Source organism: Triturus cristatus, chromosome 11 (genome assembly GCF_964204655.1).
Source record: "Triturus cristatus chromosome 11, aTriCri1.1, whole genome shotgun sequence".
In the NCBI taxonomy this organism is placed as follows: domain Eukaryota; kingdom Metazoa; phylum Chordata; class Amphibia; order Caudata; family Salamandridae; genus Triturus; species Triturus cristatus.
Genome location: NC_140594.1, coordinates 585,109,037 through 585,136,708, shown reverse-complemented (window position 1 = coordinate 585,136,708; position 27,672 = coordinate 585,109,037). Strand labels below are relative to the sequence as shown.

The window sequence follows — 27,672 nt, the reverse complement described above, 5'->3', positions numbered from 1 at the left end:
CGGGTTCCGGTTCGATCGGAGCTCCAGCAGCCTCTTCGGTGCCGGCCAACATTACCTTCGGCTTGCCTCCGTCAACAATCCCAAAAATGTTCCAACTCAGGACACGGGTCACCCAACCTACGGTCACACCTGCTGAGACGTCTCCGGCACGTATCATCGACGCCGACACTGGCAGGATGATTCTCCACGACCGAAGGATAACTTCGGAGCCGCCATTGGACCCTTTCAGGATCCCACTAAAAAGGAAGTTGCCTGTGGAATCGGAACCTCTCCTTTATGAACCCTTCCATTCATCCTACCAGGATCCACACCGGTTCTCCCCCACACGCTCCGATACGGATGCATTGGAGGACTACATGGATGACCAAGTCCCCTACCATGTAGACACGGACCCTGATGACCAGCAGGACCCTGATCAGACTTGGGGCGACCCTGCAGACCCCAGTGCACCTCTCGATGCACAGGACCAACAACTCTATGGGGCAAAAACATCTCCTACGGAGGATACTGCGGCGTTCAACGCTCTTATTGAACGTGCTGCAAATAACCATGGGGTACAGCTTCACTCTGATACCATCGAAGATGACTTTCTAATGGACACCTTTGCATCCTCAGAAAGACATGTAAAGACTCTGCCAATGTTGAAGGGGGTCCTCAAACCAGCCAAGGACATTTTCAAGGAACCCACCAGGGCACGAGTGATAAACCCCAGGATTGATAAAAAATACAGATCAGCACCTGGGGATCCTACTTACATCAGAGGACAATTACCACTCGACTCCATCGTCGTAGCGAATGCACGCAAGAGGGCACACTCGCAAACGACAGGTGACGCTCCTCCCCCGGACAAAGAGTCCAAGGTGCTAGAGACCTCTGGCAAGCGAGTTGCCGCCCAAGCTGCCAACATATGGCGCATAGCCAACACTCAAGCGCTCCTTGCTCGCTATGATAGAGCGCATTATGACACACTGGAGCAAATATTCCAACATCTCCCTGACCAGTTCAAGGAAGGCGCAGAAATGCTCATCAGAGAAGGACAGCTACTCACGAACGCTTCCATCAAATGTGCACTAGATGCTGCAGACACGGCTGCCAGAGCCATAAACACAAGCGTCATGCTGCGACGACATGCCTGGCTACGGATCTCAGGATTCAAGCCTGAGGTACAAAACAATATACTGAACCAGCCCGTCAACCCCGACTATTTATTCGGGCCAGAGGTTGACACCACCCTCGAAAAGATAAAAAAGGACACGGACACTGCAAAGTCCATGGGCGCCCTACAAACTCAGTCCTTTCGGAGCGGCTCCTTTCGTCGCCCCGGAAACAAGGGAGCAGGTAGAGGACAGGGGTCACAACAAACATATAACAAAGGCAATACACAGACCACCTACGATAAAAACACCCGAGGTGGATATCGTGGCTCCAGTACAAAGGGCAGAGGACGTGGCTACGGCAACACCAGGTCCTCCCCCAAGAACAAGCAGTGACGCCCTCTCCCTTCCTCCCGACCACATAACACCTGTCGGGGGAAGGCTACAAAGGTTCCTGTCCACGTGGAATTCCATCACCACGGACAGGTGGGTCAAAGATATTGTAAAATACGGTTACTGTCTGGAGTTAACCTCCACTCCACCCACAATACCACCAAGAAGCCGTCCTATGTCCTCAGAGCACTTAACGCTCTTACAGCAAGAAGTGCAAAGTATGCTTCTAAAAGGCGCTATAGAGGTCGTACCCATCCACGAGCAGGGTACGGGAGTGTACTCCCTCTACTTCTTAATTCCAAAAAAGGACGGGTCGCTCCGACCTATATTAGACCTCAGACCCCTGAACCAGTACATTCTTTCAGAGCACTTTCACATGCTCACTCTACAGCAAGTCCTTCCGCTTCTCAAGCAGGGAGACTTCCTAGCCACACTGGACCTCAAGGATGCGTACTTTCACATACCCATCCACCCCTCACACAAAAAATACCTCAGGTTCACTGTTCAAGGGCAGCACTATCAGTTCAAAGTCCTTCCCTTCGGCGTGACAACAGCGCCCAGGGTTTTCACGAAGTGCCTAGCTACGGTGGCAGCACATCTACGGAGGCAGCATATACACGTCTACCCCTACCTAGACGACTGGCTCGTTCAAGCGAAGTCAGCCCAGCAATGTGCAAGCCACGTGTCCCGCACCATTCACCTTCTTCACAGTCTGGGATTCTCACTAAATTATCCAAAGTCCCATCTCCAGCCCGCACACGTACAACAGTACCTAGGTGCGACTATAGACACTCTGGCGGCCACAGCTCAGCCAAATTTAGTGAGGATCAACAGCATACAACTGCTGATCTCCAAGTTCAAACCCAATCACTCACTTCCAGCGCGAGTGTTTATGCAGTTGATAGGCATGATGGCCTCCTGCATCTTCATAGTCCCGCACGCGAGATTACATATGCGCCCACTTCAGGAGTGCCTAGCACGTCAGTGGAATCAGGCTCAAGGACAGTTGAAAGACCTAGTGTTGGTGAGCGGTCGGGCATACAACTCTCTGCATTGGTGGAATCCACAAAACCTTTGCAAGGGCCGACCATTCCAAGAGCCTGTCCCACAGATAGTACTGACAGCGGACGCGTCTCTCCAGGGATGGGGAGCTCATGTACTCCACTACACAGTGCAGGGACTATGGACAACACAACAAAAGAAGTTGCACATCAACCTTCTGGAACTGATGGCAATCTTCCTAGCCATGAAGGCATTCAAAGTACATCTATGCAACAAGGTCGTGTTGATCCGGACGGACAACATGACCGCAATGTACTACATACAGAAACAGGGAGGAACACACTCTCCACAGTTGTCTCATCTGGCTCAGAGCATGTGGAAGTGGGCCATTCAAAGGAACATGTTCCTCATGGCGGAACACCTCCCTGGCAAGGACAACCAGATGGCGGATCTGCTCAGCAGACACAGCCACCAGATGCACGAGTGGGAGTTACACCCATCAGTACTCCAACCGTACTTCCAGCAATGGGGTCATCCGGAGATAGACCTATTCGCGACAAGCGAAAACGCAAAATGCCAAAGCTTCGCCGCCAGATTCCCACATCCGCAGTCGCAGGGCAATGCGATATGGATGAACTGGTCCGGCAGATTTGCGTACGCTTTTCCCCCAGCGCCATTGATACCGCTAGTGGCCCGCAAACTCCGACAACACTCCCTGACACTCGTCCTAGTTGCTCCCACGTGGGCACGCCAGCCGTGGTACACCACCTTCCTCGAACTTTCCGTGGTGCCGCATCAAAGGCTGCGGATCAAACCCGCGCATTTGACGCAGAACCATGGAGAGGTTCAGCACCCAGATCCGCAACAGCTGAACCTGGCGATCTGGCTCCTGAAGTCCTAGAGTTTGGCTATCTCAACCTGCCACCTGACTGTATGGACATCATCAAGGAGGCCAGGAGACCCACTACCAGAGCTTGCTATGCAGCCAAATGGAAAAGGTTCGTCATTTATTGCGGTAATAATGACATCAACCCGCTGGACGCATCCATCCAAAACATCATCTGTTACCTCTTACACCTATATCGATGCAATCTGGCGTACACCTCTATACGTGTCCATTTGACCGCAATCTCAGCCTATCTGCAAACCAGGCAGCACCTCTCTCTATTCAGAGTGCCTGCCATCAAAGCATTCTTGGAAGGACTCAAACGAGTCATTCCACCAAGCCACCCACCGGCTCCAATGTGGAACCTCAACTTGGTCCTCACACGCCTGATGGGTCCACCCTTTGAACCTCTACACTCATGCGAGATTCAATTCCTTACCTGGAAAGTGGCCTTCCTTGTAGCGATCACTTCCCTAAGAAGAGTTAGTGAACTCCAGGCACTAACCGTTCAAGAGCCATTTATACAGATTCACACCAACAGGGTCGTACTACGTACCAACCCCAAATTCATGCCCAAGGTAATATCGCAGTTCCACATGAATCAGACTATTGAACTGCCAGTTTTCTTCCAAAACCCACAAACTGTTGCAGAAAGGGCACTACATACACTAGATGTACGGAGGGCCCTCATGTACTACATCGATAGGACTAAACCCTTCAGGAAGACAAAACAACTGTTCGTTGCCTTTGCCCCACACCACAAAGGTAACGCCATCTCCAAAGCAGGGATAGCCAGATGGATAGTTAAGTGTATTCAAATCTGTTATCAAAAAGCAAAACGCACATTAACTATTCCACCACGAGCCCACTCAACACGTAAGTTGGGGGCTTCCATGGCCTTCCTAGGAAATATTCCCCTGCATGATATATGCAGAGCAGCCACATGGTCCACTACACACACATTTACAAAACACTATTGCGTAGATGTGCAGTCAAAACAGCAGGCAGCTGTAGGACAGGCTGTTCTCAAAACACTTTTTCAGACCGCTGCAGCTGGCACGGGTAGCCGCCGCCAATAGAGGGCACTGCTATGTATTCTATGCACAGATATGAATTCAGCAGCCCACATGCCTCGAACTGAATATGCTACTTACCAGTATGCATCTGTTCTTGGCATGTAGGGCTGCTGACATTCATATCGCCCTCCCTCCTCCCCGGCGCCTGTCGCAGCTGCAGCTCTCAGAATTACTGCAAGCATGGTCATCACTTTCTGTATCTACTCCATCACTGCCACAATGGCGAAAAACAATCTGAGGATGGAGAGGATGCCCATGCGCACTGTAGTCCAGGGGAGGAGTCACCTATCCAAGGATACTTCGAAGACTCTTCCAGGACAACAACGTGCAAACATCCGGACCCAACACTAGGCGGCGATCTATGCACAGATATGAATGTCAGCAGCCCTACATGCCAAGAACAGATGCATACTGGTAAGTAGCATATTCATTATAAAGCGCATGAATACACCACAATGGTGTGTCTCCGAGCTGAACCCTAAAATTCTATTAGGAGAAGAAATAGTGGGGGTTCTAGATATTAGAGGAATACAGTAGACGGTAGTAGACTAGAAGTTAAGGTCATTGCTAAAAAGCCATGTTTTCAGTTTCTTCCTAAAATCAGTGTTCGAGGCATATGAGCTGCAGATTATACACTTTTGCATAGATCGCCATCTGGTGTTGGGCCCGGATGTTTGCAGTTTGTTTTTCTTCTTGGACAGTCTTTGGAAGTCACGAGTTCGGTGACTCCTCCTTCGGTCCGTACTGCGCATGGGCTTCGGCTCCATCCTCAGATAGTTTTTTTCCGCCATCGGGCTCGGATGTGATACTTCGTGCTCCGGCTTCGAACCTTTCCAGTTCGACCTTCGACGGAAAATCCTCGTCCATCGAGATTCTTAAGAGAAAGCATCTTCTTCATCTCTCTCGGCGGCACTTTTCGATTCCAGACATCGGCACCGGCCTACGGGCCTCCCTCGACTCCGGTCTCGGCCGATGGAAAGGACTCCCTTCAAAAAGTGCCCAAAATGTGGGTCTAAATTTCCCCACACCGACCTCCATCAGGTGTGTAACCTCTGCCTCTCTCCAGAACACGAGGCTCGAGACTGCCCCGCCTGCAAGTCTTTTCGATCGAAAAAGACCATCCGGGATCGAAGAGCTCGACGCACCATGGCGCACTCATCGACTTCGGCTCCACCCGACATCTTCGGAGACGACACCGGAGCTTCGGGGCAGCAGCACACAGAGCAGGAGGAAGAACTCTTCGGCGCTTCCGAGGCCGACGACTCCGACCTGGAGGAGATCACACCGGCGCAGAGGGTCGTGAGTACTTTACCCCCTCCAACTCCCCTACCCACACCGAAAGAGACTCGGGTTACACCTTCGCCTCCGGGCCTAGGGAAAACCAAACATACAGCTTCTATCACCCCACCTTCGGGCCCGGTGTCGAAGCATCATAAGTCTCCCGGCGGCTCGGGCTCGAGCCAGCCTACTCCTGGTGCCGAAAAACACCGTTCGGCACCGAAGAAAACCACGTCCAGTTCGGCTCCGAAGTCATCGGGCTCGAAACCTGCACTCTCGGTGCCGATAAAGCATAAGCATAAGTCCCTCGGCACCGACGCTCCGGCGCCGAAGACCGCCTCGGCACCGAAGAAATCGGAGACTCCGAAAAAGCATGGCATGGAGAAACCATCGAAGCCCTCGGCTCCGAAAACATCGGCACCGACAGACGATTCGGTGCCACAAGAACTGTTTACGCCTGATCCTTATCAAAAAACTTTAACAAAGGATCCAAAGACTGGTCATCTAACTTTGTCTTCCAAAAAAAGACATTTACACAAGCCAGATCCTCCTCCACCGCCAAAACGGAAGGACTCTGCCACATCCCCCTTCAGAGTACCCTCTCCACCACCTCCTCCACTTTCTCCACCTCCTCCACCTCCCATATCTCCACCACCTTTGCCTCACCGGTCTCCGACCCCATCTCCAGACCCTGATTATGGAGATCCAGATTATGACCCGGCAGACGCCCCAATAGACCCCACACCTCCAGGGACACCAGACCCATGGGAGGATTACCACAACCCCGATGTGCCAGATATGCCTCAGGATGACATTTATCCATCCAGGCCATCTCCTCCAGAGGACTCCCTGGGGTTCCACCACTTAATACAGCGGGCGGCACACTACCATGGGGTAGAATTACATAGCGAGCCAGTTGAGGACGATTTCCTGCTGGACACTTTTGATATACAAGATAAGGCCTCAGCAATATTGCCCATGCTAAAAGGGGTAACCAAACATGCTGCAGAGGTGTTCAAGGACCCAGTCAGAGCTAGGGTACTAAACCCCAGGATAGAGAAAAAATATAAAGCAGCCCCCACAGATCCTGCATATATTAAATGACCTGCTCCCTTGGACTCTTTGGTGGTATCCACAGCTAGGAAGCGGTCTAACTCTCAATCCTCAGGGGAGGCTCCCCCACCAGATAAGGAGTCAAAGCTCTTGGATGCGTCTGGTAAACGCACTGCCTCGCAGGCCGCAAATATGTGGCGCATTGCCAACACACAAGCTCTGCTTGCACGTTATGATAGAGCACATTACGATGAACTGGAGGCTATCATGCAACACCTCCCAGACAAACATAAACACAGGGCTCAGGAGCTAATACAGAAGGGAAAGCTCATCACCAATACCTCAATTAAATGTGCCCTCGACGCAGCAGACACAGCTTCGAGAGCGATAAACGCCAGTGTTTTGCTTTGTCGTCATGCCTCGCTCAGAATCTCAGGGTTTAAGCCAGAAGTCCAGGCATCTATATTAAATCACCCCTTTGACCAACAACACCTATTTGGTCCAAAGGTGGACGAAGCATTGGAGAAAATGAAAAAGGACACGGATACGGCAAAGTCTATGGGGGCATTACAATCCCATACCCCTAGACGTTCATTTCGTTGTTCCTCCTTTCGGGGCACAGGCAGTGGTTACTCTGCCGATAACGCCTCTACTTCCTACAAGTCCCCTCCTCAGAATACCTTCTCAAAGGGCTATCAGAGAGGTGGTTATAGGGGAAACAATAATAAAGGCAGGGGCACAACCAACAACACCCATTCTGCCACACCACCCGCCCAATGACTTTCCCCCGCTTCCCCCAGACCATTCCACTCCAGTCGGGGGCAGGCTACAATATTTTCTTCAGACCTGGGAGACCATAACATCAGACAAATGGGTGACACAAATTGTTCAGTCAGGCTACTGTCTCGAACTAACATCTACCCCACCCAATATTCCACCCAGGCACCGTACAATGTCACAAGAACACACCATACTGCTCAAACAGGAGGTGATCTCCCTCCTCCAAAAACAAGCTATAGAGCAGGTCCCCGTCAATCAGCAAAATCTAGGGGTCTACTCTCTGTATTTTCTAATCCCAAAGAGAGACGAGACCCTACGGCCCATTCTAGACCTCCGGCCTCTAAATGCATACATACATTCGGACCATTTCCATATGGTCACCCTCCAACAAGTTCTCCCTCTCCTGTGTCAGGGAGACTTTCTCACTACACTGGACTTGAAAGACGCATACTTTCATATCCCAATACACCCTTCTCACAGGAAGTACCTCAGGTTTGTGGTCAGCATTACCAATTCAAGGTTCTCCCCTTCGGGGTCACAACCGCACCACGGGTGTTTACCAAATGCCTAGCAGTAGTAGCAGCTCACCTCAGAAGGCAAAACATTCACGTCTTCCCTTACTTGGACGACTGGCTCTTGAAAGCCGCGTCCTACAGCCAATGTGTGCGACATACAAACAGCACCATCCAACTGCTCCACCGGCTAGGCTTCACGGTGAACCATCAAAAGTCCCACCTCATACCATCTCACACAAAGCAATATCTCGGGCCACTATAGACACCTCCAAGGCTATAGCCTATCCCAATTCAGCTAGAATCGCCAGCATACAAGCCTTGCGCCAAACATTCACTCTTCAACACTCTCTCCCAGCACGAGGGTTTATGAAGCTAATAGGGATGATGGCATCTTGCATCTTTATAGTGCCCCATGCAAGACTCCACATGCGTCCACTCCAAGAGTGCCTAGCACGGCAGTGGAACCAGGCCCAGGGACAGCTGACGGATCTGGTGTAGGTGGACGGCCGCACCCATCACTCTCTGCAGTGGTGGAACACCACAAACCTTTCCAAAGGGCGGCCGTTCCTGGACCCGGTACCTCAGGTGATTCTAACAACGGACGCATCGCTCTCCGGCTGGGGAGCGCACCTTCTACACCTCACAGTGCAAGGTCTATGGACGCCACAGCAAAAAGTACTCCACATCAACCATTTGGAGTTATTGGCGATCTTTCTAGCCCTGAAATCCTTTCAGAAACAAATTTCAGCCAAAGCAGTCCTCATTCGCACAGACAATATGACTGCGATGTATTATATTCAAAAACAGGGGGGACACACTCTCTCCAGCTCTCCCGCTTAGCACCGAGCATATGGAGATCGGCAATTCCACAGAAAATCTTTCTCCTGGCACAGCACGTCCCAGGCATACAAAACACCATGGCAGATCTGCTCAGCAGACAAACGCAGCAAATGCACGAATGGGAACTGCATCCACAAGTTCTTCGCCCATTCTTCCACAAGTGGGGGCATCCTCAGATAGACCTCTTCGCCACCCACGAAAACAAAAAATGCCCAAGCTTCGCCGCCAGATACCCACACCCATTGTCCAAAGGCAATGCGATATGGATGAACTGGTCAGGCAAATTTGCATATGCCTTTCCACCTCTTCCACTAATTCCGTTAGTGGTAAGGAAGCTACAGCAGCACTCCCTCACACTCATTCTGGTAGCTCCAACATGGGCCAGGCAGCCGTGGTACACCACACTGCTACAGCTATTGGTAGTACCACATCAAAAACTGCACCTGTCCCCATGCCTCCTAACACAGAACCATGGAGAAATCAGGCACCCGGACCCAGCTCAGCTCAACCTTGCGATCTGGCTCCTGAAATCTTAGAATTTGGATACCTTAACCTTCCCCCTGATTGCATGAACATTATCAAGGAAGCCAGACACCCTACCACTCAAGCATGCTATTCCGCAAAGTGGAAGAGATTCGTTGTTTACTGCCGTAACAATACAATCAACCCTTTAGATGCATCCATACAGCATAGCATATATGCTATCTGCTCCATCTTCAAAGGTGTAACCTGGCATATTCATCCATACGTCTACACCTCGCAGCAATTGCTGCTTACCTACAAAACAGACAGCATTGATCACTGTTCAGAGTCCCCGCTATTAAAGCCTTTATGGAAGGCCTAAAACGAGTAATTCCACCCAGGGCACCACCCTCCCCTGTATGGAATCTAAACGTAGTTATTACACGGCTAATGGGTCCGCCTTTCGAACCAATGCATAAATGTGAGCTACAGTTCCTCACCTGGAAAACAGCTTTCCTCATTGCTATCACTTCCCTTAGAAGGGTTCGTGAAATACAAGCGTTCACTATACAAGAACCCTTTTTGCTGATACATCACCGCAAGGTGATACTTCGTACAAACCCAAAATTTCTGCCCAAAGTCATTTCCCCCTTCCATCTTAAACAATCGGTGGAATTACCGTTTTTTTTTCTCGCAACCTCAATCTGTTGCGGAAAGGGCTTTACATACACTTGATGTTAAAAGGGCTTTGTTGTACTACATACAAAGAACGCAACCTTTCAGGAAGACCAAACAATTGTTTGTCTCCTTCTCTCCACCGCATAAAGGTAACCCCATCTCTAAATCAGGGATAGCTAGGTGGATTGTTAAGTGCATTCAAATTTGCTATCACAAAGCAAAAAGAACATTATCTGTTCCACCTAAAGCCCACTCTACAAGAAAGATAGGGGCTTCTATGGCTTTTCTAGGGAACATACCCTTAGATGACATCTGCAAGGCAGCCACATGGTCCACTCCGCACACCTTCACAAAACATTACTGTGTAGACGTGCATTCCAAGCAACAAGCTAGTGTGGGCCAGGCTGTACTAAAGACACTATTTCAAACCGCTGCAACGGATACCGGTGGTCGCCGCTAGGGCTGGGTACTGCTATATAATCTATGCAAAAGTGTACAATCTGCAGCTCATATGCCTCGAACGGAATATGCTGCTTACCAGTATGCATCTGTTCTTGGCATGTAGAGCTGCAGATCTGTACACGCCCACCCGCCTCCCCGGCTACCTGTATCCGTTCCAGTCTATCTTATTTAGATACAACACACATGGGTTTCTTACTGTTATCACTACGCTCCATCATTTCCCTGCTGGCGAAAAACAATCTGAGGATGGAGCCGAAGCCCATGCGCAGTACGGACCGAAGGAGGAGTCACCGAACTCGTGACTTCCAAAGACTGTCCAAGAAGAAAAACAAACTGCAAACATCCGGGCCCAACACCAGATGGCGATCTATGCAAAAGTGTACAGATCTGCAGCTCTACATGCCAAGAACAGATGCATACTGGTAAGTAGCATATTCCTTCCGATGGAGAGTCTCTGAGGACCTTGGGAAGGGAGGTCCATTATTTGGGCGCTATGTGGGCAAAGGATTTAGCTCCCAGTCTCGCCCTTCTGATCTTACGCACAGTTGCCAAATTGGCGTCCGAGGATCTGAGGTTGCGGCTAGGAGCGTATTTTTGAACCACAGGTTGAAGGTAGCTGGGGCAATGTTTCTTTACGATGCGGCGACCTATACGTAGGGCTTTGAAGTAAATCCTTTTCGTAACTGGAAGCCAGTGTAACAAGTTTAGGGCGCTGGAAGCTGACTATCTTTTCTGGAGATTTAAAATCAGTCTAGCTGCTGCATTCTGAACTCGTTGCAACAGTCTGAGGCTGCCTTTGGATGCCCCTATGTAAAGTACATTCCCATAGCCCAGCTAGGAGGAGATAAGTGTGTGGACTATGGTTTTCCTGGATCTAGTAGGAATTAGATCGAGGATTTTTCTTCGAATCTTCAGGGGTTCCAAAACATTTCCCTGCCGGTCTCATAATCTTGTCTTCAAAACTTAATTTTGAATCGAAGATTACACCCAGGGTCTTGATTACGTTTGGGAGCTGAGGGTTCCCCCAGAGACACTGACCACCAGGCTGATGTCCAAATAGAGGGAGTTTTTCCGATCAGCAAGATCTCTGTTTTGTTAGTGTTTAGTTTTAAACAGTTGTCGGTCATCCAAACTACAACCTCAGATAAGCAGGCCCTTAACCTGTTTGCCATGATGGCGGTGGGGTCCGACAGATTTACTATTGTGTGTCGTGTCGTCTGGTTAGGACACCATCTGATCCTTATGACTTTTCATGACATCGGCCAAAGGTTTCATATATACATTAACTAGGGTGGGGCTCCGAATAGAGCCCTGAGGGGACCCCTTCCGTAGAGTGGAACTGATCCGAAACACAAGGTTTAAGTGTAGCTTGAAAGGATCTGTCCTGTAGAAAAGAGCTGAACCTTTTTAAGGCATTACCTCTAATTCCGGCATCCTGAAGCCTATGAATCAGTATGTCGTGTGACACCGTATTAGGGGTTGCATTTAAGTCCAGTAGTATCAAAGCCTGACCCCTGTCGGCATTCTGTCTCCATATTTCTTCAGATTGGAGGAGGGCAGATTCGGTGGAATATTTATTAATAAATCCATCATTTGAATCATTGTAGGCTTATTGCAAGATGTTTGATACCAAACATCTTTAGCTTCAGTGAAGCCATCAGCCATCATGTAGCTGGGGAACTCGTGATCACCAGTGCCCAGTACATATAGTCAAGAATGTTTCTTAGTTCTCTGGCAATGTCCAAGAATCGACATGGAGATCACAGGGGAAAATCTGCTCATGCAGATAGGTTCTCACATATAATATAATGCACCCTGCCATAGGGCTGTACGTCCTGCTGTAGGTGTGACTTACTTGTATCGCATGCAGTGTCCGCAGGCATGGTACACAGGAGGTGTGCCATGTTGTGTCTTCAACTTTTCTCTGCAGCATATCACACAGCCTGCAATGGCAGTTTGCATGAGTGTGGTAAGGGGTACCTTAGGGTGGCACAATCTGTGGCAGCCCTTAGAGGCCCTCTTTACTTTCCCTGCTCTAGATACCAGGGGTGCCATTTACTAGTGACTTTCTAAAGTTGCTAAAGATATTGCTAATTGAGGGAACAATTGAACGGTTTTAGGGACATCTGGCACTGGGGACCTGGATAGCAGGAACCTAGTGCACTACTGTCTAAATTTCATCAAATACCAGGCAAAATGTGGGGTGCCTATTTCCGAAAGGGAAACTTTCCTAAAGCAAATGTGTCCAGTTGTGTTGTAGTAGCAATTGGACTGTTTGCTGTTTTCTCTTTTGTTTTTTTTCTAGAAAAGTTGTCATTTTTTTGGCAAAAGTATATACCTAGTTGGTAGTCCAACTGGTCTCTTCTAAATTTGCAATCTTTTTCCTGTGATACCTTCTTCAGGCTCCTCAATCATTTTATTTACAATTTAATTGTTATTCTTAGTGGTCTCTCCCCATTCCCCACGTTCTGGGGGTTCTTTTTGGCTGAGGCTATCACCTTATTTTTGTATCTTGCATATGCTTCCTCTGCTAAGTCTATCTGCTGTCTAACCATGTTGTTGGAGGTTGTACATAAGTTAACTACAGACCTGTTGGCTTTTCCTCTGCTTTTTGTAACATGCAACAGTGGTTTGAAGGTATCATCCAGTAAATGGAAGAAAGGGTTCCTTTTACCCACTCTTGCATGGTAACAATCGCCATCAGTAGGCATCTCCGAACATTTCGTTGATATGGTTTGCTTACAGTATAAGGCCTATTGTGACATAATACACAGAATCACCAATTTAATGCAAGATAAAGCTAAAGTTTAAAACACCGTCTCTCCTCATAGGAAGTATATCTCGCAGAACAAAGTCTACAAAAGGTGTTAGGTTCTGGCCTCATATTCCTCACAAAGGGGTCCATTAGGATCACCCCCCACCCGCATGGCGGTGGCGATCCCCCTACATCCTTCCCTGCCCACCACCCATTTCCCCCTGCCATATTAGTATGGCGGGGGGACCGGGGCGGACGGGAAGACCGCCCGCCGCTTTTCCGCACGGTCAGTGAGTCGACCAGGCGGAAAAGGGTTTAATATCTGCTAGACACCACCAACCATATCAGGATGCAGGCGGAGGGGCAGCCTTTCCGGAAAGGCATGCAGATCTTGAAGTTGGGGGCCCCTTGCGGGCCCCCAGGATGTTGGGGGGTGGGGCGGCACATGGGGTGTACCTATGGTACCCCCCTGCATGTGCATGCACAACATGGTAGTGCGGTGCCTGCCACATTGTGCATGCATATGCACAACATGCATTTTTGGCATTGCGGCGGGTGATGCTGAAAGCACCGCCCGCCCCAATGTTGAAAATGCAGGATGCGCCCGCCAGTGTGACGGGCGCATCCTAATCACCTCCACGGGACCACTGCACTTATGGCGGGTGGTCCCTTTTTACGTCAGGATGGCGTCAGGAAAGACTTTGGTCATCATTAGGGTGGCGGGCGGACAAAGTCCGCCCGCCACCCTAATGATGACCAAAGTCTTTCATAATTTTGTATTGACCAGTTGAAAAATAGTCCAGTGTTGTAAGGCATAGAATCACATCACTGGAGTTGGGATTTTGAAATCTTAACCAGGTGCATCTAATGCACTTAACCAATGTGAGCTATACTGTTTCTTTGAAATGCGTCTTGCTTTTCCTGATCCAGCCAAACAGACTGCAGACTGCATCTCAGCCTTTCTTTACATTTCTTATCACCAGAACTTAGTTCCATGTGATAATGGACTCCCCATTCTGCTCTAGTTTCCGTTGCCTCCTGCAGTGTGTACAGCTACCAGTCTGCTGCCAAATGTGAGCTATATTGTCTCATAGCGCCTGACTTTTCACCCAGTTGCTGCTTCCTCACAGCTTTGAGGTGACCGTCTCATACAGGGACGAAACACTCCCAGCCAGCTCTTGAACTTAGCATGTAGGCGGACAAGAAGCAAACTGCTTGTGGGTTTTGAGCTCTGTCACCTACGCACTGACCTACATGAAATCTCAGATGTTATATGTATGTTTTCCAATCATAGAATTTGACACTTGCTATAAAGAATGTTTGAAAGCTGAATTCCCCCTTGCAAGAGTAAGGAGACATCATCAATTTTAAAATGCCTTACATATAAATTTAAATTCATTGTGCTACAAAATGATTAGCTATAATTGGCTTACTCCTATGGTCATTTTTTTCCGTCAAATTTCCATGGAGAGTGTTGTGAAGTTGATTTCTTTCGTTGAGTTTGTGTTGCAGGTTAGCACACATCTGTTGACTTGATTTTAAAGTCTGTGTGTTAGTCGGTCATGAAACAATTACTCCATTTATGAATGTCATTTTAAAACGTGATATACGTTTGTTGCTTTATTTAGCTATGTAAACGAGTAGGGCACTTTATAATGATCCTTTGTGTATTCTTCGATCAGGCTGACACGATGCATCCCTTGACCAAGCATAGGAAAATAGCTTCTTCATTCCGCGATTCATCGTTGTTTGACATCTTCACCCTCTCCTGCAACTTACTGAAGCAGGTAAGTGTTTGGTGAAACAAAGGTAGATAGATATGCAAAATATTCCAGACACCTGGATGCCTTTAAGCCTTTCCTCCTCTGGGCTATCCCCCTGACACCCATCTTCTCCGATAATCTCTCAATGGCTATAGCCTCTTGCAGACACAATTTCATTGGCCAAGTGTATCAGTGGCACTGATCTTATTCTGTCGCATCAGTATCTCTCAGACTTCTGCCTTTTTTTGTAAAAAGCGTTTTCTCTCTGTAATCTCCTATGTACATCTAGCCTTCTCAGGCAGACTTTTTCTCCAAAGTTTCTTCCAAATCCAGTGTTGCTTTCATTGTCTTTTTAGATATCCTGTACTCTATTACTTCTCCACTTAGCTACTTCTGTGTCTGTACTCTCTTCATAGTCTCTTCCATAACCCCCCTCTTTCATTTCTTTCACAGTTTCTCTGTCTCCGGATACCGATTCCTCTTCATTTATTTCTTAAAACTAAAATCCTTATTCCCTAGTTTCTACCAAACCCATTGTGGTCCTCTTTTTAGACTGTCAGACTACTTGATCCACATACCTCCTAACACTCAAATTACTGGTTGTCCCTAAAATTATTTTTTGACAGAGGTTAAGATTACCTTTTTACTCAAAATCCTAAATAGAAAAACCTACATGGCAAATAAAAGGGCTTACCTGATCAGGACCGAGGGAGGCTTAGGTGTTCCTAATCTCTTTAATTATTTTTTTAACCGCTCTACTGCAATATCTGCTGGAGTGCTACCGGCTCTCCTCTGAAAAACATTGTTCCTTTAACGACGAAACTATAGCAGGGTCACATATGAAAAATACGATGGCTGGCTAAAGACAAAGACCCTGAGGTGGTAACTCATTTCAGGTCATCGGGGCTGCCATTGGAGCCCGAGATAGTCTCTATCTCAAGAGGATTTCCACCCCAACCCTTGCCACTCACACCCATCATTGACAACCAAACCTTTAACCCCGCAATGACTGTCAAGAAATACTTGGCCTGGCAAGGCTAACAGCAAAAGAATAGGTGAACTTTATGCTGCTAATGAGCTAATAATGTATTAGCAAATTAAACTATGATGTCCCCGAGACAGAGAGATGGAAATATGTTCACATTGGACATTGAATAACCCATACCACAATCTAACTTCATGCCAGCAGGCCCCTCACACCTTCAGAGAGATGGTTGGTCTCCAAAAAGGAAGATAAGTGAATGCTATATGAATTGTACAAGTTCCTCAACTAAACTCCCCACGTCACCAACTCCCTTGCCCAAAACTGCTGAGAAACAGAGGTGGTATGCACCTTCACTCGCAGGTAGTTGGGCAAGTAACATCTTTGAAATGCAGTGGCCCTACATTTGATCAAATACAGTATGTTTCCTCTCCAATGTAGTTCTTATTTTCTCCCTACTAAGAAAATGCCATAGCTTGAGTAACCAATCCATGTGGTCAGGGATGTTATGTGTAGCCCACCTGGCCATGATGACTTCAAAAAAAAAATCAACAAAAAAATTCACATATCTTCTGAACCTGCGCCTCAGCCTTCAGTGCAACAGGAAAGGAAGCAGTGTTAAAAAGTCACCCACTATTTGTATTGTACTCCTGTGCAGGCGCTTAAATGAGAAGCCTTTGTCACCGTGGGATACTGACACAACTGTGAGGGGTGCAGAACATTTATCCAGTCCATCTGGAGATGCCCCAAACTTAATAAAATAAATGGGGAAGCATTATTTACATACATAAAATAAATTTTCGATACAGATTTATCTTGCTTCCCCAGCTACATCCTTTTGGAACTCCTGAACGAACAGACTTACCCCCTGCACTCAAACAAAGCCAAAGTGATCATGCTAGCTCTTTCTGTGGCTAAACAAGTCATCATGGCTAGGTGACCGCATTGGCTGGCTACTCTAGCTATGGGATCTTCTAGGTACGGAGAAAATAGCAACTACACTGGAGAGCAAACCTACTGTATTTGATCAAATGTGGGGCCCCTGCATAGCATTCTTGTCACAAGAATTCAGAGAAGTTACTTCCCCAACTACCTGCGAGTGTTGAGGCTTGCCACAAACTATACCTCCCACTAGCCACCTCTTAGTGGATACTGGCCTTGCTCCATTTAAAGATGTACTTGAGTGTGCCTAGCACCAAGGGCTGCCTATATCTCACTTCCTAAGCCTCGTGGTGTGGGACATTGACATCCTCTGTTTACCCCCTGTTACTTTCTTTCCTTCAAGTTTCCTGACCCCTGAACCAAGGCTTTTCTACCCACCCTACCCACTGATCTCCCCATCTATTCTCTCTCCACCAACCAGTGGTTGCATGTGGGCATTATATTATTTTTGAAAAAAACCCAGATTTGAACCATAACATTGTTTATTTGGTGTTGGACCTGTATTTGCCAGTATTGGATTTTTTCATAGAATTATGTACTTTTATTTTTAATTGTCATTGAAGTGACAGCCCCACAGTAACTTTCAGATAACAGTAAAAAACACAGAAAAATTCCTGTAAAAGGTGTTGGTACTGTTAATATAATAGCTCAAGAATCTCAATGGAAGAGCCATGGTCTCCAGCCTGTACTTTGAATTCAAAACCTGCCCCAACTCTACCCCTCACATTATCTCTGATTTTTCTTCTGCACCTCATTTCAAAGGGGATCCATTCCTGAAGCTATACTGTCTTTTGAGTTTTTTGTATGTTTTTTAATTCCTTAAGCTATTTTTCATCATCAAGCTTGTCCTCTGGATATTACACCATTACAATGCATTCTGTACAATACATCGCAATGAAAACACATTTTATTACTACTTGTTTACCACTACGAGGAAAATTACAATACTTTACATTTACAATGCATTGTATAGGGGTTTAAACTAATGGACCTTTAAGGTTTATTAGTGGGTAGCATTGAGGCGTAGAAAAGAGTTTGAACTATTCAGGGAAGGATAGTGTTAAGATTTAGTAATGTGTTTTAAGGGTTCAGGGAAGAGTAGCTTAGCATTAAGGGGTAGTGGGGACTTTTAGGGTTCAGAGTTTGGTGGCGTTAATGGATAGGAAAGCATTTTTAGGATTCGGGGAATAGTAGCATTAATGGGAAGTTAAAATGAGTTTTTGAAATATTTATATATAGATTTATATATGGATACATGTGTACATAAAGTATGTGGCATAAATGCGTAAGTATGGTTTATGTAGTAATAGTAAATGTCATTGTTTGGATGTGAATGTATTGTAAGTATACTCGTTGTCGTGCATGCGCGATAGTTACCTATATTAATCCTCTGGCACATAGAAGACCTGCTGATGGTGTATTGAGAGTTCTTAGCATTAGCGTGCCAGAGTCTACCATAAAGGGCCTTTTCAAAGTCTGTGACCCCTGTAGTGAGCTTAGAGTGTACAAGTATAACCCTCGTGAATTATGTATTTACTGCCCGTGTCCTGGCCAGAAATCCAAGGATGTTAAATATACAGGGCCTTTTCTTCTAAGATGCTAAACTACCGTAAAACTCATTTAAGTGGGAGTGCATCGGTTAAAAGCACTCCTGGTGCCGATCAAAAAGGCAAACGGGTAAGAACATCAGTATTCTGAGAAACCACTTAAAATTTCATTTCATGTTAGACATACAGTCTGCTTCAAATGGTATGTAAGAAGTCACGAAAGAAGTCTATCAGACCTTGTATTCTATCTCCAGAAGTGATGACCCTCACGAAACAGGAGCTGACTACTGCTCTGATACTTTCCACATTACATTAATGGCGCCTGCTACTATTTTTATACCAATAACTGTCTTTTTGACAAACACAATGATGAATCATTCCTCGTTGACTCCCCATCAGTGACCTGCAATATACCTGCAACTCCAAAGTCGACACCTTCAATGAACATACATCTCCAAGCAACGTTTTGCTACGAACTCCACAAAAACTGCAAGATTTCCAAGAAGATGAAGAATTAGAGGCATGTTGTTAATTAGTGCTATCATTCAGCTCAACTCAAATGTTAAGTGTCAGGATTTGGATGATGATCAGAAGGAGCGAAGGACCTCAAGACAGGAAGCAGACTACCAACAACAGTGCCTGATGCAGTCTATTAAGGATCTCCATGGACAGTATCTAGCCTATCACAGATCTCAGCCCTTTGAGGATATAAATTACTGTTGCATCAGTCCACTCCAGGATGGACATCATGATTCACATGGGCATTAAGGTTAACAAGACTTGGGCGAATACTTCAAACCTTCAATGCTACAGTTACCACTGGATATGGTGGAAGATCTGCAGCAGATGACAGATTATGATAGCGCTCCTCCTATGTCACCTCAAGAATATGTACCCAAGTGTCTCAAACAAACCTCTTCCGCTATCACCAATGACACCACAGCATTCACATTTGACACCCAATCGATTCTGCCTTCCATATGCGGTCCTGTGTCAACAGGAGCAGGTACAACTGAAAAAGTGAAAAAAAATGGACTTTATAGTGACCGTGGCTCAAGTCATAGAAATGAATGAGAAGTCTGTACATCACTAATACGAGCACTGCCCACCCCACAAGTGGTGGAATTGCCACATGAAGACATACCAAAATGCAATTCTTTAATTAAAATTAAACATCCCCATGTTCAACTCTGCCAGATATAGTTCATTAACAAGACAATTACGCTAATGTCTCTTTAGTGGCTGTATTAGGTCAGACATACATTTACTATTCTCACTCCAGTCAGTACAACAGTAGGGGAAGTGTTGGATTGTGGAGGGGTAAAATGTACTATTCCCACTTCATTCAGTACAACAGTAGAAAAAGTGTAGAATAGCAGAGGGGTAAGATTCACTATTCCCACTCCGATACATACAACGGAATGGCAATTGTTGGATTGCGGAGGGGCAAAATTAACTATTCCCACTCCCATCAGTACAACAGTAGGGAAAGTGTTGGATTGCGGAGGGTTAAAATTGTCTGTTCCCACTCCAGTCAAAGCAAAAACAAAAAAAACACTATCTTGAACAAAATAAAATTATTGAAAAAACAAAGTAAATAAAGAAAAATATATATACAAAGCAAACTACAAATATATTTAATATTAAAAATTAAAATAAATAAAAACATATTACAATGTTGAATACATATCACAAATAACTACAAATTATTTAACAAAAAAATATTAATTACACAAATTTAAACTAGTTTCTTCCCACCCTATAACCCCACAAAACTCACACAACCTGCACCTAAACTTAACTTTAAAAAGCAAAATATTTACACTATTAATATAAATATTTATCAACTAATTATAATGAAATATTATTAATTAATTATAATTCGTTTACTTCTCACAATGTACCCCCACAAAACGCACAAGACACTCATAAAAGTTAACAAAAAAGTATTTACACAATTAGCATAATTATCAATTTAAAGATAATTTAAAAATTATTAATTGCTTAACATTAATTTACTCCCCACCCCATACTTCCCTTCCTCTCCAGCTGAGATCAGAGCCCAAATTACTTCCCTTCCACAAACACTTTAAACTCTGCTTTTTAACAAACCAGAATAGCCTCAACCGTTCATCTATACGCGTTTTGTCTGTAGCACTAGGATGCCTGAAGGTAGCTATCGCGCTTAAAAAATGGTCTTTCCATTTTATTTCATTCATACCTCTACAAAACCCACATTTAAAATCTTTAAAAATAAATTAATTGCACAAGTTACATAATTCTCAATCAAATAATGAAAAACTAAACCTCAATTTATTAAAATTAACTTTCCACCCTTTACCCCTATAAACCCCACAACCCGCACCTAAAATTAAATTTAACAAAATGAATTACACAATTTAAATTGTCTCTTAAATATTTAATAGTATTCAACAACTAATTATTAATTCATTTAAATTAATTTATTTCCCAACTTTTCCTTCTGTGAACCCCACAACCTGCACCCAAAAAAGAAATTAACTATACAATTAACATAATTATCAATTATCTACTATTAAATTAACAACTAATTATTAATTAATTAAAAATAAGTTGCTTCCCACCCTTTACCCATATAAAACCCACAACCCGCACATAAATTGACATAAAAAATTTAATAGCACAATTAATATATTTAAATAAATTATCTTAAATAATCATTAATGTATTAAAATTAGGGCTTCCAGTTTTATGGTATTTTTTTTTTTTTTTTTTTTTACATTTCCGTCTGTATTCATCCATGTTTAATTTTTTCAGATTTTTTTCTGTATTTATCAATTTTTATTTTGTTTTTTTCTGTATAAATGAAGCTGCAATGGGTAATTTTCCACATTTATATAACTATAAATGTTTACTCGCATTTGAATGTCCAAAAAGTTTCAGCAGGATTCAGTGCAATAGCGTTATCTGAAAACATGTGCATTGTAGAATAGCAAAAATAACTGTAGATCTTCACTTAATTAGGAAATCTACTGTTTTGTTTGCGCCTCCCTTACCTCTCAATCTTTACACCTACTGACCTGGCACTCATGATTGACAGTAAAAAAAATCATCCATATAAGGCCTATTTTCCGTATTTTTCTGTATTTAAAAATAAATACAGACAGGAAAATAAATATTTTTTTGTCTGTATTTATCCGGGAAAATCGGTAAAAACGACAAAAACTGGAAGTCCTAATTATAATCAAATTACTTCCCACCATATAAACCCAAAACCCGCTACGGCACTAAAAATCACTAAAATTAATTCAATAAAATGTAATAACTACTAAAAATTTAACAAATATATAACAAAAATAAACAATTATACAAAAATGTACCTCACATTCATTTAAAATATATACTAAAATACATCATTAAAAAAACGATATTTTAAACAAATATATGTTTGCAAACAATATTAATTATTTAAGTATTTTAAAAATAGATATTACTTTCCTTAAAATCGATATTTATGACAGCGATATTCTTGCTGGTGATATTTCCGTATCACAATATTTTGGAAACGATATTTTGGTATTAGGGTATTTTTTTCTCAATATTTTGACGGAATACAACAGAAGCCAGTTGCCATGTAAATGATGATTCGATATACCATATCATTGAAAGCTGAACATCTGTCAAAAGGTATTGAAAAATCTAGTTTTAGCCCGGGGAGAGAACAACTAGATATTTTAGTGCGCTTTGCCACCGCTTCCCCTTGTCCCCAGACAGGAAATTTGTTTTTTTATGTGTGGTAACCTTGGAATTTGCTGGCTTTAGAATTCTGTGCACGTTATCCATGCTAACCAGCAGTGAAGTGCCTGTGCTCCTCCTTTAAGCATGCTTAAATTGGCATGCTTCTAATGGGCATATTTAACTTGCTGGTAAGTCTCTAGTATATGATGCAAAGTGTACCCTGGACCTGGAAGTTAAATGCCACTAGTGGACTTCAGCACCCATTGTCCCATCCACTACAGTGGCAGGGCAGTCCAAACATGGCTTCAGCTCTACCAATTTAGCCTGACGATAGCAGTTAAAAAACTGCAATGCAATCCGTCAAAATAAACCCTTGTGATAGTTCAAAACCGCTCTCTTGAATATTATTAAGTCACCTCTATGTAGACTTTGTAGCCCCCGAGGTAGGGTGCATGGTATTTAAACGCAGGACGTATAGAAATGTATTGCTAACATGTCCTTACAGTGCTTTGCATCTAAAAGCTATTTTTACTATTGCTGGACCAGCTCTCTCATATAGAAAACCTCAGTATCAGTAAAATACTAGCACTGTATTTCGGGAATAGGACCAGCTTGAAAAATAATTAAATAACTGTTTTTAGTAGTTTTAAAAATCTAACTGTGGTGAAGTCAGATTTTTATTAAATATTAAGGAAAAGTAACTTTTAGAAGGTCACGTGGCGGCTAATTAGCATTGTCTCCCCAGTTTCTCCCAACCAGCAGTAAGCCTTGAATAGGTTTAAATAGATGTGAAATGCCTTCCAAGAGCAAATAGTAGGCTGACGTGAATGGACAGAGATGACTCCTCTGAACTCCACCAAATATGCAGAGTGGGGACTTTCGGCATCTTTTTTGGTACTGTAGTGTTAAATCCTGCTTGAATGTCAAATGGTGTTTGACAGGTCTGCTGGGTTCACATATAACACTTGGGACACACTTGAAAGCGGGGGGGCAGGATTCCAATCTAGCTGAGTAGCTCCACGATGTGGTTGCTGAAGAACTGCTTTTGTTATACCATACTTATATTTCTGGGTTTGTTAAGGGTACAGTGACTTCCTCAAACTGGATTTTAGTTTTAGATGGGGAAGGACATCATGATTACCATAATACATTCTCCACACACCCACCCAGTCCTTAAATGCAAAATTTAGTGTCCCCAAATACTTTTATCTGGAAAATGATCAAAGTGGGTGGGATTGGCCCTGGTAAGTTTTAGTCCATTGATCTATTGACCAGGGCATGCTAGAAGTCATTCCCACTCACTAGCTAGAGCCAGGTATTAATAGAGCATCTCCAGGCACCCATTTCAAAACATATTCTGGACCTGTGTATCATCAGAAGAGATCTGGAACTGCCCTCTGTGGCCTGAAAGGAACACTTGAGAACTGGACCTGCTCCCTCTTATACCAATGACAAAGATGGAGACTCAAGGGTTCAGTTGGTTGAACATCTGTTCAAACTACAGGAATACAATAACCTGCAAGAGGCCTTTCCTACAACTGCCCAGCGGATTAGTGCAAAAAAGAACAGGTGATGAACAGAATGCTGAACAAATCAAGCATTCACCCCCAGTCAGAGATCTGGGTTAAATCCATCATTTTTTTGCTTGCCACGTCACCCCAGTTTGGACCCAGCCATGTGCAAATCAGTCTTTACCCTGTCCTCCCATTGGAATAGTCCAGCCCGAACTGCCAGGCCAGATCCTCACTCAACCAGAAACAATTGTCTTGGGACCGGTTTCAGGGTCTCACCCTTCATCAGCCAGTCAGTTCTGCTGACCCCTCAGGGAAGCTCCCCTCTGGTTGACCAGGTTAATCACGCAGTTCATTAAAGATCCATTAAGTGTTCTTGACTATGGGTCTATCGCCATTGACCACAGTGCTATGATGTTCACAAAAAACCCCTTCTGAGCCCATCCATAAGGGGAACCTAACGTTTGTGACCTGGAAAGTGTCATTCCTTCTAGCTATGAATCCAGTAATGAGTGTTAGTGAAATGTAAGCATTTACACAAATACTTTTTCTCCAGTTCCACTAAGAAAAAGTAACATAGCGTAGCGATCCATGCTTTCTTTCTAAAGAGCCATTTAAATTACACTTCAATGAGCCAGTGATGCTTGAAGCTTTCTCTCAAAATTCATCTTGTGCAGCCCAAACACATCTGAGTTCTTTAAAAGTTCACAGATTTCTTATGTGTTACTTAAGGCAGAATAAGCTTTTAGGATGACTGATCAGCCATTAGTTGCTTATTCATGACCAGAAAAAGGTGAAGCACTTTCAAAATAAGAAATCTCCAAATGGGTAGCGGCATGTAGATTCTGCTAGTCTAAAGCAGGTTGCCCACTTCAAAGCATAATGAAAACCACTCTACCAGAAATGTGGCACTGCCAAAGGCCCTCTAAGTGGGAGTATGGCTATCAGACATTTATTAAGAGAGCTTATATAGTGCAACAGCTACCTGTAATGGGGTTTCCTGGCACTTACAGACCGATAGGGTAAAGTCACAGCTCGCTAATTCTGAACAACCAGGTCTTCAGCAGTTTATGAACAGAAAACAGTACAACATCTCAAAGTTTGCGGAAGGTTGTTCCAAAGCTTGGAGACTTGGTAAAGAAAGGACCGTCCTCCCATGTGAGTCTGTTTGACTCTAGGAACCGCACATAAGGAAACATCACTGCACTGTAATCAACGAGTTGATAGATAAGGTTCGAGGCATGTGGGCTGCTGAATTCATATCTGTGCATAGATCGCCGCCTAGTGTTGGGCCCGAATGATTGCACATTGTTGTCCTGGAAGAGTCTTTGAAGTATCACGATATAGGTGACTCCTCCCCTGGACCACAGTGCGCATGGGCATCCTCACCATCCTTAAATTGTTTTTTTCCGCTATTGGGTTCGGATGTGCTTATCTTAGCTCAAGTTAGGAAAATTCAGTTTAAGGCCAAAAGGCCCTTAGTTATCGTCGGTACTGTTCCCGTTCGGTATCGACTAGTTTCTTTAGTGCTTTAGCACCTTCTTCCAGCTTTTCGGATCCGCTTGGTCCGAACTTCGATCGACGATGGAATCGAGGACTCCATTCAAACGGTGTCCTTTATGCCACGCGAAATACCCACACATCGACGTCCACCCGGTATGCAACAAATGTCTCTCACCGGATCACGATGAGTCGAAATATATGGCCTGTGCCCGATTCCGCTCGAAGAAGACTCTCCGAAATCGACGGGCGGCGAGATTGGAGGCGCAGCAATCGGTGCCTGCCCCGGCCAACATCTTTAGCACCGAAGACGAGAACGCCGAGAGCGTGGAAGACGTAGACTCCAGCCCCGCTTCCGAACACGACTCCCGATCGGAAGACGACGATGAGGTGATCTTTCAGAGAGAAGAAGTCGTCGATGAGGTAGGAGACTACGATGAGGCCTTTGGGGCCGAGGAAGATAGCTCCAGCGAGGAGCTAGGCCAACCCGTCGATACGGAGGCCGAAAACATACGTCGTCATGAGGCTCAGGTCGAGGGATTGCCTTCGGGCCTTACGCAAGATCAATCTCACGGTTCTTCGGCCCCGCCTTCAGGCCCGGCCTCGAACATTTCGCAAGAGCCATTATTATCGAAGACGACTGGATTCCCTTCAGCGAAACCGAAACCATCCATCGCACCAGTTCCATCTAAACCGAAAGTGAAGCTGGTTGTGATCGGCTCGAAGGCCTCGAAGCCCTCCACTCCTTCGACGCCGGCAAAGGTCATCGGCTCCGACCGCGCAAAAAGGGATTTCGGTGCCGAGCTCACCGCCGCGGATACGGGTGCCGAGCCAAAGAAGAAGGCCCTCAGTCCCCACAAGGCGCCTCGGCCTCTGGCACCGAAGACATCGGCCCCAACCACAAAAGTCAAGGTAGCCACCCCGTCTGCGTCGACGTCGAAGACGGCGGCGCCTGCCAAGTCATCGACTCCAACGAGCGTCGATACCTCCCTTCGGATCGATGACCCCATGGCTGCAAAGAAGTCGGGTGCCGCTTCGACGCCTACCTCAAAGGTGCCCACCGGCTCCAAAGAGCCATCTGCGTTCACCGTGCAACAGGTCTCGGCATCGTTGCAACGCATCAGAGAACGGGCAGCCCTTCACTCTACGTCGGGTCCTGACACGCACAAGGCTTCGAAAGCCTCCTCGGCGCCAACCAACATCACGTTTGGGTTGCCACCGCCCACGGCGCCGAAACTGTTCGAGATTCGGACACGTGTCCGCCAGACACAGTCCCCATCCACCGGACAACAGATTTCGAGCCTTCACAGCCACAATTTATCGACGCCAACACTGGTAGGTTGATGCTCCGCAAGCGGAAAATCACGCCAGAGAGGGGATTGGACTCCTACAAAATTCCTCTCAAACACAAATTGCCGGCAGGGTCAGAGCCAGTGCTTCATGAACACTTTCAACCCTTCCATCAGGATCCACCGTCCTTTTCTCCTACGCCTTCAGAGGCAGACGCAGTAGAGGACTATGTAGGGGATGATACCACCTACCCTGGGGATGTCGATCCTGATGATCACCTGCAAGACCCAGATCAGGCATGGGATGACCCCACAGACCAGGGTACCGCACCAGATACCCATGACACGCAGCTTTATAACATAAAGACATCTCCCACAGAGGACACTGCTGCCTTTAATGCCCTCATAGAACGGGCTGCTGCCAATCATGGAGTAGAACTCCATTCTGACACTGTCGAAGAAGACTTCTTGGTGGACACTTTCGCCTCTTCCGAAAGAACTGTCAAAACTCTGCCCATGTTAAAAGGAGTTCTCAAACCTGCAAAAGACATTTTTAAAGAAACAACCAGGGCACGGGTGCTAAACACCAGGATTTAAAAAAAATACAAGCCTGCACCCAGAGACCCTATGTACATTAGGGGTCAGTTACCTTTGGACTCCATGGTGGTTGCTAATGCTCGCCAAAGAGCCCACTCACAAACAACAGGTGATGCTCCTCCCCCAGGCAAGGAGTCCAAAGTGCTGGAGACATCAGGCAAACGGATTGCAGCGCAAGAAGCAAACATCTGGCGCATTGTCAACACACAGGCACTCCTGGCCCGTTATGATAGGTCCCACTACGACACACTAGAATCACTACTCCAACATTTGCCAGATGAATATAAAGAGGCTGCGGAGCTCCTCATCAGAGAGGGACAACTCCTTACCAATGCATCCATCAAGTGCGCACTGGATGCAGCCGACACAGCGGCGAGGGCAATCAACACAAGCGTCATGTTAAGAAGGCATGCATGGTTGAGAATCTCAGGCTTCAAGCCGGAGATTCAGAACAATATCTTAAATCGACCGGTCAACCCATACTATTTATTTGGCCCTGAAGTTGACACTACCCTCGAGAAAATTAAAAAAGACACTGACACTGCGAAAT

The 27,672-nt window shown here is 45.5% G+C and overlaps 1 protein-coding gene across 10 annotated transcripts in view; it reads left to right on the top strand.

The window, feature by feature from the left end:
• XPO7 (exportin 7) overlaps nt 1-27,672 on the top strand; it is a 598,229-nt gene that overhangs the window by 177,445 nt on the left and 393,112 nt on the right. For all 10 annotated transcript variants that reach the window (XM_085633849.1, XM_085633846.1, XM_085633854.1 and 7 more), the window contains one exon: nt 14,957-15,061. In XM_085633849.1, coding sequence (XP_085489975.1) covers nt 14,957-15,061 — 105 coding nt within the window. The remainder of the gene's footprint in view (nt 1-14,956; nt 15,062-27,672) is intronic.